General features: G+C 49.9%; 1 protein-coding gene across 1 annotated transcript in view; it reads right to left on the bottom strand.

The window, feature by feature from the left end:
* LOC126943934 (AFG3-like protein 1) overlaps positions 1-16,595 on the bottom strand; it is a 31,668-nt gene extending 15,073 nt beyond the window's left edge. The window contains 8 exon segments of the mRNA XM_050773178.1: positions 741-824; positions 826-1,012; positions 3,816-3,940; positions 4,745-4,813; positions 7,466-7,615; positions 9,059-9,153; positions 10,989-11,142; positions 16,431-16,595. Coding sequence (XP_050629135.1) covers positions 741-824; positions 826-1,012; positions 3,816-3,940; positions 4,745-4,813; positions 7,466-7,615; positions 9,059-9,153; positions 10,989-11,142; positions 16,431-16,565 — 999 coding nt within the window. The 5' untranslated portion in view covers positions 16,566-16,595.
* Positions 16,596-16,614: the final 19 nt, after the last annotated feature.

The raw sequence follows: 16,614 nt of genomic DNA, 5'->3' as shown, positions 1-16,614 counted from the left end.
AAACTTGCTCTGTGTGCCCAGAAGCCAGATCTGGCACCCTGACCCACACCACCCACAACGCGCTGACTGGCTGGCTGCACACACCTAGCCGCTGTCGGCTGCACACATCTAGCCGCTGTCCGGCTGCACAGACCTAGCCGCTGTCTGGCTGCACAGACCTAGCCGCGGTCCGGCTGCACAGACCTAGCTGCGGTCCGGCTGCACAGATCTAGCCGCTGTCCGGCTGCACAGACCTAGCCGCTGTCTGGGTCATGGGCTTAAAAGAGGCAGCTACATCTGATCCCAAGCCTGTTCATACAAGTTGTACCTGTTGTTCTATGTAATAAATATTAAACAAACTAATAAAACAGGAGTAAGAACCTACTCTGACCCACAGCCATCTCTGGCTTTGACTTGGAGCTCAGAGGATTACTACATTTTTTTTTTTTTTTTTTTTTTTTTTGAGACGGAGTCTCACGCTGTTGCCCAGGCTGCAGTGCAGTGGCGCGATCTCGGCTCACTGCAAGCTCCGCCTCCCGGGTTCCCGCCATTCTCCTGCCTCAGCCTCCTGAGTAGCTGGGACTACAGGCGCCCGCCACCGCGCCCGGCTAATTTTTTGTATTTTTAGTAGAGACGGGGTTTCACTGTGGTCTCGATCTCCTGACCTTGTGATCCGCCCGCCTCGGCCTCCCAAAGTGCTGGGATTACAGGCTTGAGCCACCGCGCCCGGCCAGGATTACTACATTTTCTAAAATCAGTACCTTTGGAATTTTTGCTCCCAAGTCCTGATACTGCTTGGGATTCTTCAGGAAATTCACAAATTCCATAATTTCCAATTTGGCTTCTTTCGCACCCAGCTACATCCGCAAATCGCACATCGATGTTGCTCTTTAAGATCTTGGCTGTTGTCTCACCAACACTGAAGAGGCCCCCTCCTCGTCTACTGCGCCTGGCTCCCATAGGGCCCCTCCTGGCAGCATAGAGGAGAATGCCAACCAGGAGAAGGGTGGGCACCAGTCTTCGCAATAAATAGCTGGAAAATCCAAGAGAACTACTTGTCACGCTCAGGAGGTCAGAAATAGCACCTTTGTGCCAGGCACGGTGGGTCACGCCTGTAATCCCAGCACTTTGGGAGGCCACCGTGGGAGGATCTCTTGAGCCTAGCAGTTCAAGACCAGCCTGGGCAACATGGCCAGACTGTGTCCCTACAAAAAATATAAAAATGGCCGGGCATGGTGGCTCACACCTGTAATCCCAGCACTTTGGGAGGCCGAAGCAGGTGGATCACCTGAGGTAAGGAGTTCGAGACCAGCCTAACCAACCTGGTGAAACCATCTCTACTAAAAATACAAAAATTAGCTGGGCGTGGTGGCGTGTGCCTGTAGTTCCAGCTACTCAGGAGGCTGAAGTGAGAGGACTGCCTGTGCCTGGGAGTTCAAGGCTGCAATGAGCCATGATTGCACAACTACACTCCAGCCTGGATGACAAAGCAAAACCCTCTTAGAAGAGACCGCTCTAGGACTTTGTTTTGCTACACAAAAGGGAGCAGGTTTTTTTCCTTTTTTTGAGATAGGGTCTCACTGTCACCCAGGCTGGTGGGCAGTGGCATGATCACAGTAACTTTGAACTCCCAGGCTCAAGAGATTCTCCTGCCTAAACCTCCTGAGAAGCTAGAACCACAGGCATGCGTGCCACCACACCAGATATTTAACTTTTTATAGACACGCAGTCTTGTCTCACTGCGTTGTCCAGCTGGTCTCAAACTGCTAGTCTCAGGTGATCCCCCCTCCTCAGCCTCCCAAAGCGCTGAGATTACCTATGTGAGCATCACGCCCGGCCCTCGTCCTTTTTTTTTGAGATGGAGTCTCCCTCTGTCACCCAGGCTGGAGTGCAGTGGTGCGATCTCGGCTCACTGCAAGCTCCGCCTCCTGGGTTCACACCATTCTCCTGCCTCAGCCTCCCAAGTAGCTGAGACTACAGGCACCCACCACCACGCCCGGCTAATTTTTTGTATTTTTAGTAGAGACGGGGTTTCACCCTGTTAGCCAGCATGGTCTCAGATCTCTTGACCTCATGATCCATCTGCCTCGGTCTCCCAAAATGCTAGGATTACAGGAATGAGCCACCACGCCCAGCCTCTTTTTTAAAAAATGTGTCAAAGTCCGTCCAGCACTAGGCCTCTCCAGTTCTGAAGGCTCTAGTCACAGGCATTTCTATCTCCCTGATGTAACCTGTGGCTGCCTTGGTGGGGCAGGGAGGGTGACCAATTCCACCACCCACCACCTCCTCCACCCGGCCAAGCAGCCCTGCTGGAGCTTACACCACATCTCCCCCAGGAGCCAGGAGGTGCCTCCAGCAGACCCAGCAAGGCCTCCTGGCATCTAGGGCCAACCGGGCCTGTTTCATCAGAGGAAGACACCAAGTGTCTTCTTGCTTTATTTTTTATCTTTGCTCTTGCTCTTCAGAGGCCATCCCTCCTCCAGTGGCTCTGCAGTCCCTTTCAGCCCCACATACAACCAGGCATTCCTGGCAACTCAACAAGCAAAGACAGAACCCAAGTCAGCAATAAACAGCACCTAGATGACATCCAGGAGCTCCAGCAGGAGACCACAGGCCTGAGCCCTGCCACTAGAATCTGAGAGTTAATCTCCAGATTTCTACCTGCCTCACCTTCTCTCACCCTACTGCGGCCCCTACTCTGTGCTTAAACATATGTCTCAAAGAAACCACCAAAACCACTACAATTCCAATTTTTACACCCTCCTGGCTAAAGCTGGTACTGGATTTGTAATCTCTCTTGGTTCAGTTTTCAATTCTGGGCAGAAGGGCCGGAGAAGACAGAGCAATGACATCCCCAGGATGTAAACATGAAAACAGGATCCACGCTCAGCAACACTGACTTCTGTGCTGAGTCCTGGGATGCACAGAGTATTTCATCTGGTCTTTGCCCTCATGTCCATAATTACTCTAAGAACATACAATAGGCCGGGCGCGGTGGCTCAAGCCTGTAATCCCAGCACTTTGGGAGGCCGAGACGGGCGGATCACGAGGTCAGGAGATCGAGACCATCCTGGCTAACACGGTGAAACCCCGTCTCTACTAAAAAATACAAAAAACTAGCCGGGCGAGGTGGCGGGCGCCTGTAGTCCCAGCTACTCGGGAGGCTGAGGCAGAAGAATGGCGTGAACCCAGGAGGCAGAGCTTGCAGTAAGCCGAGATTGCACCACTGTACTCCAAGCCTGGGCGACAGAGCGAGACTCTGTCTCAAAAAGAAAAAAAAAAAAAGAACGACCAAGTGTCAGGTACTACATAGGAGCTGCAGAGTTGTGTGCAGGGACCCCCAGCACCTGGGAAGATGGGTCAGGGCTGCCCAACAGGGAGCCTGGGGAAGTCACAGGTGCACAAGCCCCGCCTCTGGACATTAATTCGACAGTTCTGCAGGAGTGGCAGGTAGAAATGACAGAAGAGCATTTTGACAGGGCTCCCGTAGTGATCCTGCTGCACAGTCAATTGTGGAAGGCTCCCTACAGGACTTCAGGGAATTTCTGCTACAACAAAGACACCCAAACGACTGGTTTTCTTTTTTAAGGCTGCGTAGCCAAATTATTTCCCTGCTTCAATTCTCTTCTCATGAAAAACAGAGTAAAAAACATATATATACACATACATATATACACACACACACCCATATAAATATAAAAGCATATATATATATTTTTTACTACAGGCATTGCTTATTATAGATGCTTATAAGTTTGAGAAATATATTCCAAAACAGGTTAAACATGGCATTTTTGTTTCGTGTTCAAACAGAGGCCCTTCACCATCCTCCTCACCCGTCACTCTCATTGGTGTAGACCACTGCTGCCTGGTTGGGGGGCTCAATCCCCAGCTCCCACTGAGCAGACTCCAGGTTCCGCTCAAAGGTGTCAACACTGCCAATGTTAAACCACACGAACTTCTGCAGAGAGCAAGAGCAAGCTTAGGGTGCATCACTGTGTCCCACACTGAGCCCCACCCTCACACATGCACCTCCCACTGCCTCTTCTCCTAGCCTTAATCTCCACAACATGGACGAGGCCTGTGCCGAGGCTAGCTCCAAGGGAAACTATACTAACAGCAGAAGACTCTGGTTTTGGCCCCACGAAATTACAGTCTTTAAGTTCTAGACAAAAGTGTAAAATGTCCAATGACTGCTGGGGTGTGCCTTTGTCTCTTTTTCTTTTTGAGACAGTCTCCCTCTGTCACCCGGGCTGAAGTGCAGTGGGATGATCTTGGCTTACTGTAACGTCCACCTCCCGGGTTCAAGCAATTCTCATGCCTCAACCTCCTGAGTAACTGGGATTACAGGTACAGGCCACCATGCCTGGCTAATTACTGTACTTTTAGTAAAGATGGGGTTTCACCATGTTGGCCAGGCAAGTCTTGAACTCCTGGCCTCAAGTGATCCGCCCACCTCTGTCTGCCAAAGTGCTGGGATTACAGGCATGAACCACCATGCCCAGCCGTTCCTTTTTGCTTTTTACTCTTTTATTTTTGTCTCTTCTCTCCCCACAATCCTCGATAAGTTGTTCTCAGACACTGCATGGCAAATCTGAATCCTAGTTAGTCTTATAAGGGCTCCTGTCCTACTTGGAAAGCTTTGTTATTGATACATGCCAATGAGAAAAAAAATCACATTAAAGAGTAGTTGATGGATACTAAGGGAGTATTTTACTGAAAAAAACTTATGTCTGGAGTACTCAGCCTCAAACTCACCCCTCACCTCAGAAGAGGTCCCAGGGGCAGGAATAACACACACAAACTGTTTGTTCACGACTTCCAGCCGGTCCACCTGGGAAAAAGAGAAAAATAATCAGCACGGCTAAAGCAATGAGTATGATATTCAACAGTAAACAGGGCCTCACCCTCAGACCAGCCCACGGCTAAAGCAGTGAGTATCATATTCGATACTAAACCTCAGGCTTATCCTCAGACTAGTCCCACAGTGCAGACCAAGACTCTGACGGCGACTGAGAAGCTGCATCCACTCTGCTGTGCAGATCCGAGTTTTGTTTTCCCACTGATTTGGACATTTCTAGCCTGGCCTGTGCATGTAATTCAGAGGATTTACAATTTGGTACATCTGAGATCTGAGCACCAAAGATTCCAGAGCACCAAAGATTCCGGAGTAACTTAAAACCTAAAAGGAAGGCCGGGCGCGGTGGCTCAGACCTGGTACATCTGAGCACCAAAGATTCCAGAGTGACCTAAAAATCTAAAAGGAAGGCCGGGCGCGGTGGCTCAGACCTGGTACATCTGAGATCTGAGCACCAAAGATTCCAGAGCGACTTGAAACCTAAAAGGAAGGCTGGGCGCAGTGGCTCAGACCTATAATCCCAGCACTTTGGGCGGCTGAGGAGGGTGGATCATTTGAGGCCAGGGGTTCGAGACGAGCCTGGCCAACATGGTGAAACTCTGTCTCTACCAAAAATACAAATATTAGTCGGATGTGGTAGTGTGCGCCTGTAATCCCAGCTACTCAAGAGGCTGAGGCAGGGAGAACTGCTTGAACCTGGGAGGCGGCAGTGGCAGTGAGCCAATATTGCACACTGCACTCCAGCCTGGGCAACAGAGTGAGGCTCCATCTGGAAAAAAAAAAAAAAAAATCTAAAAGGTATAGAAGTCTCAGCTGACAATACAGCAAAGTCTTCCAGAAACATTTCGCCCACACAGCTGCAGACAGCACAAGAAAATGGGGCCAAGAATGAAAACGCAACCCCGAAGGCCTCCACGCAGCCACCCAGCGGCGAACACGGCCTGAGAGCCGGCGTGCAGCAAAACACGCGAGGGGGCAGCCATTTCGTCAGGTATGACGACAACAGCGTTGCTCTTCCCCCTCCACAGAAACGGAAACCACAACGACACAACTTTTCTTGACTACTCAGGGTCATGTGACCAACATCAACGTGTTTATGACAGGTGTGTCTCGAGCCTAACCCCACAACCGCGGCACGGTCGGCGTGTCAGACACCGGAAAAGGACCTCGCAGAAGCTCTGGGATCTGTCCAGAACCCACACACCAGCAGGCATCGTGGGCCAAATTATCTGTCTCACCCCTCCTCATGGCAGCAGCTGTGGGTGAAGACCCACGGCAGAGAGGGGCTACAGCAGCTCTCCCCTCCTCGCATAAGGAGTCGTCAAGGACCTCTCTGAAGACAGCTGTGTGCCCTGTGGCCAGACAAAAAGGCCTTGGGTGGTGGTTCACAACTATAATTGCAGCACTTCAGGAGGCCGAAGTGGGAGCATCACTAGAGCCCAGGAGTCTGAGACCAGCCTGGGCAACATACGGAGACACTGTCTCTAAAAAAAGAAATTGCGGGCCGGGCACGGTAGCTCACGCCTGTAATCCTGGCACTTTGGGAGGCCAAGGCGGGAGGACTGCCTGAGCTCAGGAGTTCGAGACCAGCCTGGGCACCACAGTGAAATCCTGTCTCTACTAAAATACAAAAAATTATCAACCTCCACCTCCCGTGGAGGCGTGGTGATGTGCACCTGTAATCCCAGCTACTCATGAGGCTGAGGCAGGAGAATCACTTGAACCAGGGAGGTGGAGTTACAGTGAATAGAGATCACGCCACTGTACTCCAGCCAGGGCGACACAACAAGACTCCATCTCCAAAAAAAAAAAAAAAAAATTATGTTTTTTATAGTCCCAGACACTCAGAAGGCTGACGTGGGAGGCTGGCTTGGAACCAGAAGGTCGAGACTTCACACCACTGCACTCCAGGCTGGGTGACAGAGCAAGACCCTGTCTCAAAAAGAAAAAAAAAAAGGCCTTAGCCACAAACCCTGCTGGGAAAACAAGATTTTCCTACAGAAAGAAGTTCAGATCTTAACACTGCATCACTTAACAAATATCTTTCTGAGGGCAACTGAGAAGCACAGCACTTGCTCTCATGTAACTTTATACTAAAGCCTGAGCAGTGCTTCACCTGCCTTCAGCAACCTGACAGACCCAGGCCCAGTGAAGGACAGGCGGAGGCTTGTTGGTGCCATATGCCCCTGTGCACAGACACAAAGCCCCCAACTACTGTCCAGGGCCACTCAGCAGGGCACAGGGGTGCAGGAGTAGACAGGGGTACACTAGGGGAAAGAAAAGATCTGAATTAAATAAGAAATTGACACTTGATGATAAACAGACACAGACAATCAGAACTTACTCACAGAAGCTGAAGCTAAAAAAAAAAAAAAAAAGCCAAGATGTTAAGGAAGCTTCCACCCAGCACGAAACTGAGCTTACTCACCTTCTGTTGGGGCCACTCCTGGGAAAAGTAAAACTGTGTCTCATCTATGACCAGAGGGTGGGACTGCCCAGCACATCTACCACACAATGCATTCTCAACCCAGGCCTCAGAGCTCACAGCTTCTTACGGGCATCGCAGACCACGTGTACACCACTACAGCGGCCTCCTTCCCAGGTAGGTGAACTATAAATGCCTCTCACCAGACCTCTGGCCAGGTAATTCTGTACAAAGTGCTTCCAAGTGATTTCTCTTCCAGGATCTCGAAAATAGAGGTAGAAAAATCCCACGGCAACACCTGCCCCCAAAAGGGCCAGACTGCGGAAATCCTTGTCATCCCAGGGGAAGTCCCCCTGTGGGAAAAAGAAAACACATTTTCCAGTTAAATGAAGGTAGTTTCTTCATGAAAATGGCTATTTCCTTTTTCAGATGTTATTACAAAAGTTTTCCAACCCCCTCTCCGGACCCTACACAATGTAGCCTCAGTTCCTCTCATGAGGAAAGATCTTCACATGGTGTATGAAACACACTGAAAGCCGCGGCTCACCAGATGCCCCAGGAGAAGCAGAAAGTCCACAAAGAGCGCTGTGTTTGAGCCACTGTTGCTAGGGTTATCTCTTATGTGAGTCTGTTAAAATCCAGATAGAGGCCAGGCATGGTGACTCACGTCTGTAGTCCCAGCACTCAAGGAGGCCGAGGTGAGAGGATTGCTTGAGCCCAGGAGTTCAAAACCAGCCTGGGCAACATTGGGAGACCCCGTCTCTACAAAAAATTTTAAAAAAAATAGCCAGGAGTGGTGGTGCACGCCTGTGGTCTCAGCTGCTCTAGAGGCTGAGGTGGGAGAATCATCTGAGCCTGGGAGGTCAAGGCTACAGGGAGCAGTGATCGTATCTGATCGTATCCCTGTACTCTAGCCTGGATGACGAGTGAGACCTTACCTCAAAAAATAATAATAAAATCCAAACAGAAATCTCAGCACTTTTTTTTTTTTTTTGATGCAGGATCTTACTTGGTCACCCAGGCTGGAGTGCAATCACGCGATCATGGTTTACTGCAGCCTCAACTTCCTGGGCTCAAGCAATCCTCCTGCCTCAGCCTCCTGAGTACTTGGGACCAGAGGTGCATGCCAGCACGCCTGGCTAATTTTTTTTTTTTCTTTTTTGGTAGAGACGAGGTCTCGCTATGTTGCCCAGGCTGGTGTCGAACTCCTAGGCTCAAGTAATCCTCCCACCTCCCAAAGTGCTGGGATTACAGGCATGACCCACTGCACCCGGCCTCAGGACATTTTTAGAAACTAACTTCTTTGAAACTTATGAACTAATTCAACAGCTCACCTTTAAACAAGCAGAAAGATTGATGTGGGTTTGAATTTATGTGTTCTCCCATAATTTCCATGTTGGACCTCAACCCCTAAGGCAAAGGTATTAAGAGATGAGGCCCCTGGGAGGGGATTAGGTCCCAACAGCTCTGCCTTCACGAATGGGATTGGTGCCCTCACAACCCGTCGCCCAGGTTGGAGTGCAGTGGTGTGATCATGGCTCACCACACCCTCAACTCCCACGTTCATGCAATCCTCCCGCCTGAGCCTCCTGAGTAGTGGGGACTACAGGCACACGCCACCACGCCTGGCTTATTCTTGTATTTTTTGTAGAGACGAGGTTTCACCATGTTGTCCACGTTGTGACCTTGTACCTCCAGCCTCCACAACCATGAGCAGTAAATGTATCCTGTTTATAAATTATCCAGTCTGATGTATTCTGTTACAGCAGCAGGCGTAGACAAAGATGCACACAAACCTTCTGCATCCGCCTCCACCAGGCAACGTCATCCCGCTTCCCTCCTCTCCTGCTTCCATCTCCCCCAGGCTCGGCATTCTTTGGCTCACCAGTCTCTGAGAGAAAACAAAGTCTGACTTCAAAAAGCAATTACATATAATTTTCCAGAGAAAGAGGACTCAGAAAACAGCAAAACAGGCCGGGCGCGGTGGCTCAAGCCTGTAATCCCAGCACTTTGGGAGGCCGAGACGGGCGGATCATGAGGTCAGGAGATCGAGACCATCCTGGCTAACCCGGTGAAATTCCGTCTCTACTAAAAAATACAAAAAACTAGCCGGGCGAGGTGGCAGGCGCCTGTAGTCCCAGCTACTCGGGAGGCTGAGGCAGGAGAATGGCGTGAACCCGGGAGGCGGAGCTTGCAGTGAGCTGAGATCCGGCCACTGCACTCCAGCCTGGGCGACAGAGCGAGACTCCGTCTCAAAAAAAAAAAAAAAGAAAACAGCAAAACACTTTCCAACACACAATTTTAAGAACACCAGTGCCTTCTGGAAATAGACACCAGGAAAAGGATGAGGCTGGGGAGATACTGCTGAGAAGTGGCTTCAGACACATCTAAAATCCCTAAAATTTCACCTTGTTGGCTTAATGTTGAGCTTTAATAGCAAACTTTTTTGGGGTAACAGTCCCAAAATCGGCTGTAATTAGAGGAAAGAAAGAAAGGAAGACAATGATAATAAGGCAGACTGGTATGGGTGGTCCCCCTTCTCAAGAGAACCAGGGAACACAAACCACCTGTTCTAAGCAGAGTCTGCCTCTCCTCCAAAAAATCTGGCCTCCTACATACACTTGTGACCCACGGACCTACCAGCCTCCTCCTGTAATGTTCCAGGACAAGTTCCAGGACAAGTAAGCTATGACACTGTCCGCTTCACAAATACAGTGCTACTCCAACTACCGCAAAGTAACAACATGAAAGGCCAGAGAAGGCCAAGGTGACCCCAGGAATGGCAAACATATTACAAGATGGAGTAAAAATTTGCATAAATGTTAAGGACAAACATCAGTCTTCATAGACACACTGCTTGGCCGGGCGCAGTGGCTCACACCTGTAATCCCAGCACTTTGGGAGGCCAAGGCGGGCAGATCACAAGGTCAGGAGATCAAGACCATCCTGGCTAATACAGTGAAACTTCGTCTCTACTAAAACTACAAAACAATTAGCTGCGCGTGGTGGTGGTCGCCTGTAGTCCCAGCTACTCAGGAGGCTGAGGCAGGAGAATGGCGTGAACCCGGGAGGCGGGGCTTGCAGTGAGCCGAGATCACGCCATTGCACTCCAGCCTGGGGCAACAGAGCGAGACTCTGTCTCAAAAAAAAAAAAAAAAAGAAAAGAAAAGCAACCATACTGTCAAGTCGCTATAGAGAAAGTGAGACACAGGACAGTTTTCCCTCCTCCTGTCTCTCTCTTCTCACTTCATACAATCAGCAAATGCCCTCAGGTCCTAACAATGAGGCAAGTGCAGGGAACACCTTCTACTCTGTGGGGACACAGGGTCTCCAGGGACTTCAGTGAACACTGTCCCTGGACACAAAGCACAAAGCCCAGGTCCATGGCCTACAGAAGGACTCCAAGTGGGCAAGTGTGCTCTGAGCTAATGACAGTCTGCACATTGTTTTTGTTCTGCTTTCCAAACATGAGGCTTAGCTGGTCCGCAGAGTGAGATATGCAGAAACCAAGGTTTGTTCCCATGCCTTCCAAAAGATTCATCTAGCACCTTCCTTTGGAAAGAGCTTTTCTCTCACCAGCTTTACTGAGATATCAACACCATAAAGACACGGAGAAAGTGTTGGACGTTGTGTGGCTCAATATGGAAGCCAGGAAGGGGTAGAATGGGGCGGGGTGGAGTGGGGTGTGCCCTGAGTGGTCTTGATCCTCACCCCCTGGTCACTCACTGTAAAAGTCACACTCAGTTCCTGTAAACCTCATGCTGCTAACGATGGTAGATGAAAGACAGGCACCTTTGGGTGGTTTTGAACACAGCCACCAGGAAAAAAACGTTGATCTCGCCTGCAGAGTCGGTTTCTGAAAGTGGATCCCTCGGAGGCACTGAAACAAGACACCAGATGAGCTTATCAGCTTCTTATTCAATACAACACTGCTCATTCTCACTGGCCACAACCACAGGAGGAAGCAGGACGAGGTGTGAGCTTATTGCCTTAAATATCCCATTAGAAATATGATTCAATAGAACTAAACAGGAACAAGTTCACTGCAGAAATGCACTGCAAATTTTTATAGCTATAGCCTCCAACAGCAAGCAAAAAGCTCTCCAAAAAACAAAAAACATGGCTAAGAAACGGAGGCAACTTTATTTAGTAACTTAAAATATTGCAGCTTCAAAAATAAGACTGTAAGACTAAAACATACAAATGCGTAAAATTTAAATACTGAAATACACTATGACTCATCTTTGGTCAACCAAGAGATTAATTTTTTTTCTTTTCTTTCTTTTTTTTATGACACCGAGTTTTGCTCTTGCCCAGGCCAGAGTGCAGTGGTGTGATCTCAGCTTACTGCAACCTCTGCCTCCAGGGTTCATGCCATTCTCCTGCCTCAGTCTCCCGAGTAGCTGGGATTACAGGCGCCCACCACCTTGCCCGGCTAATTTTTGTATTTTTAGTAGAGATGGAGTTTCACCATGTTGGTTAGGCTGGTCTCGAACTCCTCACCTCAGGTGATCTGCCCACTTTCACCTCCCAAAGTGCTGGGATCACAGGCGTGAGCCCAGCCTTTTTTTTTTTTTTTTTTTTAAGATGGGCTCTCATTGGAGTGCAGCGGCTATTCACAGCAGGGACATTGGAGTGCAGCGGCTATTCACAGCAGGGACAACAGGCAGGTAATACGGCATCCAGCAAGAGGTAAGAGTTTTTGTCAGGCCAAGAAAACAATTTTTCCAGCAGCTCTGTATTTTCTTCAGTCTTCAAGGAGGAAAACGTCCACCAGGTGCCGTGGCTCATGTCCGTAATCTCAGCACTTTGGGAGGCTGAGGCAGGAGGATCACGTGAGGTCAGGAGTTTGAGACCAGCCTGGCCAACATGGTGAAACCCCGTCTGTACTAAAAGTACAAAAATTAGCCAGGCATGGAGGTGGGCGCCTGTATTCCCAATTACTCGGGAGGCTAAGGTAGGAGAATTGCTTGAACCTGGGAGGCGGAGGTTGCAGTAAGCCGAGATCGTGCCACTGCACTCCAGCCTGGCGACAGCGAGGCTCTGTCTCAAAAACACACACACACACACAAACATATATATATATATAAAAACAAAATCTAAGTACTCAATAACCCAGTACTAACTGTATCCAACAAAATCCCAACATAACCAGTGAATTTATATTGTCCCCAATATTTTATTTATTTATTGATTTTTGAGACAGTCTTCCTCTGTCACCCAGGCTGGACTACGGTGGCGTGATCTCAGCTCACTGCAACCTCTGCCTCCTGGGTTCAAGCGATTCTCCCTATCTCCCAAGTAGCTGGGATTACAGGTGTACACCACCACGCTGGCTAATTTTTGTATTTTTATTAGAGACAGGGTTTCACCATATTGGTCAGGCTGTTCTTGAACTCCTGACCTCAGGTGATCTACCTGCCTTAGCCACCCAAAGTGCTGGGATGATAGCCGTGAGCCTCCAATATTTTGTTATAATGAAACAAGACCCATAGTTGACAACACCTGTGTTATTTCAGCTGCGTCAACATTCAGGGTGATGCAACTCTGTAGGCTATTACCCCAAAGTAAACTCATTCCCCCATTAGTAACTTTCTAATTAACTACACTATTCAAATATCCCTGTAAAAGACCACAGTAGACTAAAACGTAAGACATGCTATGAAAAAGATATTAAAGTCAGGAAAAAAAAAAAAGCAGCTCAGAAAGAGAATGCTGACAGTAAAGGCTGTGGGGCTAGCAAAGGCTCCTGCATCATGAATGAAATCCATCTGCAGCAGCCATCCCCGCACCAGCGGCGCACGGTACCTGACACAGAGCGAGCAATGACTCTCCAAGGGTCCCATGAATGTGTGTTTCCCCGATGGGGGTTTGGAACCCAAGGCGTGGGTCAACAGGAAACCTACGCAAAGAACAGAAGGCAGTCGTACTGCACATTGTAGGGTGCCAAGTGCCTCTTACCTCACTTGATCCCCACTGCCCATCTAAGAAAGTAGAAACTGAGAGGTAATGTGAGTGCCTGAAGACAGCTGGTCGCTGAAGGTGTGCAGAGAGTTCTGATGCCCCAATCTTCCAGGGCTTTTCCAGGACCACCCCAAAGACGGCGTGGTGCTGGTCGTGGTAGCTGGGTAGATACCAGGTAGCCTACAGCCCTGAAGGTACAAAGTATGACTCTTCAGGCTTCCAAAACTTGATAAAACATCCAATTCCTTTGCTTTAATTCACAATTTAGTCCTTTTGTGATTTGGTTAGGACACAATCTGGTTAAGTCAGATGTAGTTCTCACAGTAAACGTAAACACTGAGACAAGAGTCTACCATTCCTTCTTGGAGTTTTCCGCAAGTCAGTTCACAGCTCACAATAGATAATCTTGCTAAATTAGTTTTTGTATATGCAAAGTCAAGATGTGAAGGTGGGCAAAACACAAACTCCCTTAAACAGGGCAAAGTGCTGCTGTCCTCTTTCCAGTCAGACCATAAATGAGTTGACCCTTATTCTGGGTCCCACAGACGCACACACAGCACACAGGTGCAACCTCAGCAGGTCTATGAGGCCCTGCCCCTCCTTGGCCTCACTGTCTCTCACTAAACTCTTCCTCATGCTGATCACACAAACACAAGGCTCGACCTACCCTAGGGCAGGGCACTTTCTATTCCATTCTCCGAGCAAGCTCATCTCAATCCCTCACTTCCTGCAGGAGACACAAGTAACAGGGTTTATCCTTCCTCTATTCCCTTTCTTCATTTTCTATTTCCTTTATTCTGCTTCCTTTCCTTACATGCCTAATACTTGCTTATTTATTGTCTGGTTCCTCCTTGCACAGCACGTAAACTCCATGAGAACAAGGATAGAGTAGGTAGCTCAATGAATGAAAGATGACTGCATGGAAGCCTACACAACATAAGCGTCCATGAAGAGAGCTGTTAGGGCGTTTTTTGTTTTGTTTTCTTTTGAGACGGAGTCCCACTCCCAGGCTGGAGTGCAACGGCGCAACCTTGGCTCACCGCAACCTCCGCCTCCCAGGTTCAAGCAATTCTCCTGCCCCAGCCTCCCGAGAAGCTGGGATTACAGGCGCCTGCCACCACGCCCGGCTAATTTTATACTTTAAGTAGAGACGGGGTTTCTCCACATTGGTCAGACTGGTCTCCAACTCCCCACCTTAGGTGATCCGCCCATCTCGGCCTCCCAAAGTGCTGTGATTACAGGCGCGAGCCACTGTGCCCGGCCGTCTCTACTAAAAATACAAAATCAGTGCCGGGCGCAGTGGCTCAAGCCTGTAATCCCAGCACTTTGGGAGGCCGAGACGGGTGGATCACAAGGTCAGGAGATCGAGACCATCCTGGCTAACACGGTGAAACCCCGTCTCTACTTAAAAAAAAAAAAAAAAAAAAAAAAGCACAAAAAACTAGCCGGGCGAGGTGGCCGGCGCCTGGAGTCCCAGCTACTCGGGAGGCTGAGGCAGGAGAATGGCGTAAACTCGGAAGGCGGAGCTTGCAGTGAGCTGAGATCCGGCCACTGCACTCCAGCCTGGGCGACAGAGCAAGACTCCGTCTCAAAAAAAAAAAAAATACAAAAATCAGCTGGGTGTGGTGGCGGGCACCTGTAATCCCAGCTACTTGGGAGGCTGAGGCAGGAGAATCGCTTGAACCTGAGAGTCGGAGGTTGCGGTGAGCTGAGATTGCGCCACTGCACTCCAGCATGGGCAACAAGAGGGAAACTCCATCTCAAAAAAAAAAAAAAAGCAAATTGCTGCCACCTCTCCAACTTCTGCATGTCACCCTCAGTCCACAAGTCATTAAGCTCTCAAAGGAGAGCAAGCCAGTGGGGCAGAGCCCTTGCCTGTTGTGTTCACCCAGACATTCCCTGGTAGATGATTAACAGATCGATCTCTAATAAATGAGATACAGATGAATGACCCAGTCTGGGAAGGAACTCAAAGATCACTCAACGTCCGTCCTCCCTTCATAAAGGGGTCTATAGCAGTTCAATGATTCAAAACTCTCCTGGGCTGTATTAGGCTGTACACACTGATATTGTACATTGCTGACTGTTAACATGTGTTAACCATCAGGAGGGCCTCTGCGATGCTGATGCCACATGGCCACAGGTGAAAGACTGCTTTCGCTCATATTGCTAGAAACAAAACCATCATACAGTTTCCCAAATGAATGGAGATGAAGGGAAAGTTCATTCCTGAAGACAGGACAGAAATACTCATGGAACCCTTCTTTTTATTTTACTACTGTCTGAAAACCATGACAGTTTTCTGGGATCAAAATTCAAAAACTCTGCATTAGAAAAAAAAAATTCAACGTTACTGCTGCCCACTGGGATGTAGCAACATAAAAATAAAGCAATCTTAAAATACAGAATATTCCGGCCTTAGACCATAACCCTATAAAAAACAGGGTTATGAGCAGGGCACGTGGCTCAAGCCTGTAGTCCCAGCTACTCCAGAGGCTGAGACAGGAGAATCGCTTGTGCCCATGAGTTCGATTCCAGCCTAGACAACACAGCGAGACTCCGGCCCCGCCCCCAAATTTAAAAAATAATATAATAAATTACAATACGGTTACAGCCATATCTACCTACAGGGCGGGTGTAAGACAGACAATCCGCGTAAAGCCCTTAGCTCTCAGTATTAGCTGTTACGACAGTGACTGGTCGCTGAATGAAGAACAGTTTGCAAAACCCTTTCACGCCTCTCATCGTATCTGGTCCACTGAGTAACTGCGAGGTGGATACAGCCGAATGCCGCCGAGCCCAGGAGGAAACGGGCCGGCACGCGGGGCCACAAAGTTGGTTCGCGAGCAGGTGGGACTCAAGCGCAAACCGCTCAACGCCCGGCTCTCTACAGAGCCCAGCAAGGAGGCTGGAGGTCCCGGTTCCGATGTCCGAGGTGCGCGGGCATCCAGGAAACAGCGGGAATTCCGCAACAAGTGGGTGGAAGAGGCAGCGGGGAGAAGAGGAGTTTGGAGACGGAGGGGACGCCCGGGAGGAGGCGGGCGGCGGGAAGCTCCGGCCAGGGGCTGCCGGCCTCACTGCGGGGACCGGGTCAGGGCCGCCGCGCTCCCGCGCTCCCCCGCGGCCGGCGCAGGCGAATGGCGTCACGCGGCGTCCAGCGCAGACCAGCCGCCCGGAACCGGCGGACAGCGCCTCCTCGCTCACCTGCCGGGCCGTGCCCAGGGCCCTCGCGCTGGTCTTGGCCGTCCTGCTGCCTCCTGGACCACCACATCGCCACAGCAAGGCCAGTGGCCCGGCCACCGCTATACTGCCGGCCGCCGCCAGCGGCCGGTACCACATCCCCAGACCCAGACCCCGCGCCGCCCGAGCGCGCGCATGCGCAACGGGA

Source organism: Macaca thibetana, chromosome 20 (assembly GCF_024542745.1).
Source record: "Macaca thibetana thibetana isolate TM-01 chromosome 20, ASM2454274v1, whole genome shotgun sequence".
NCBI lineage: Eukaryota > Metazoa > Chordata > Mammalia > Primates > Cercopithecidae > Macaca > Macaca thibetana.
The sequence above is the reverse complement of the archived record's forward strand: the minus strand, read 5'-3'. Positions and strand labels throughout refer to the sequence as shown.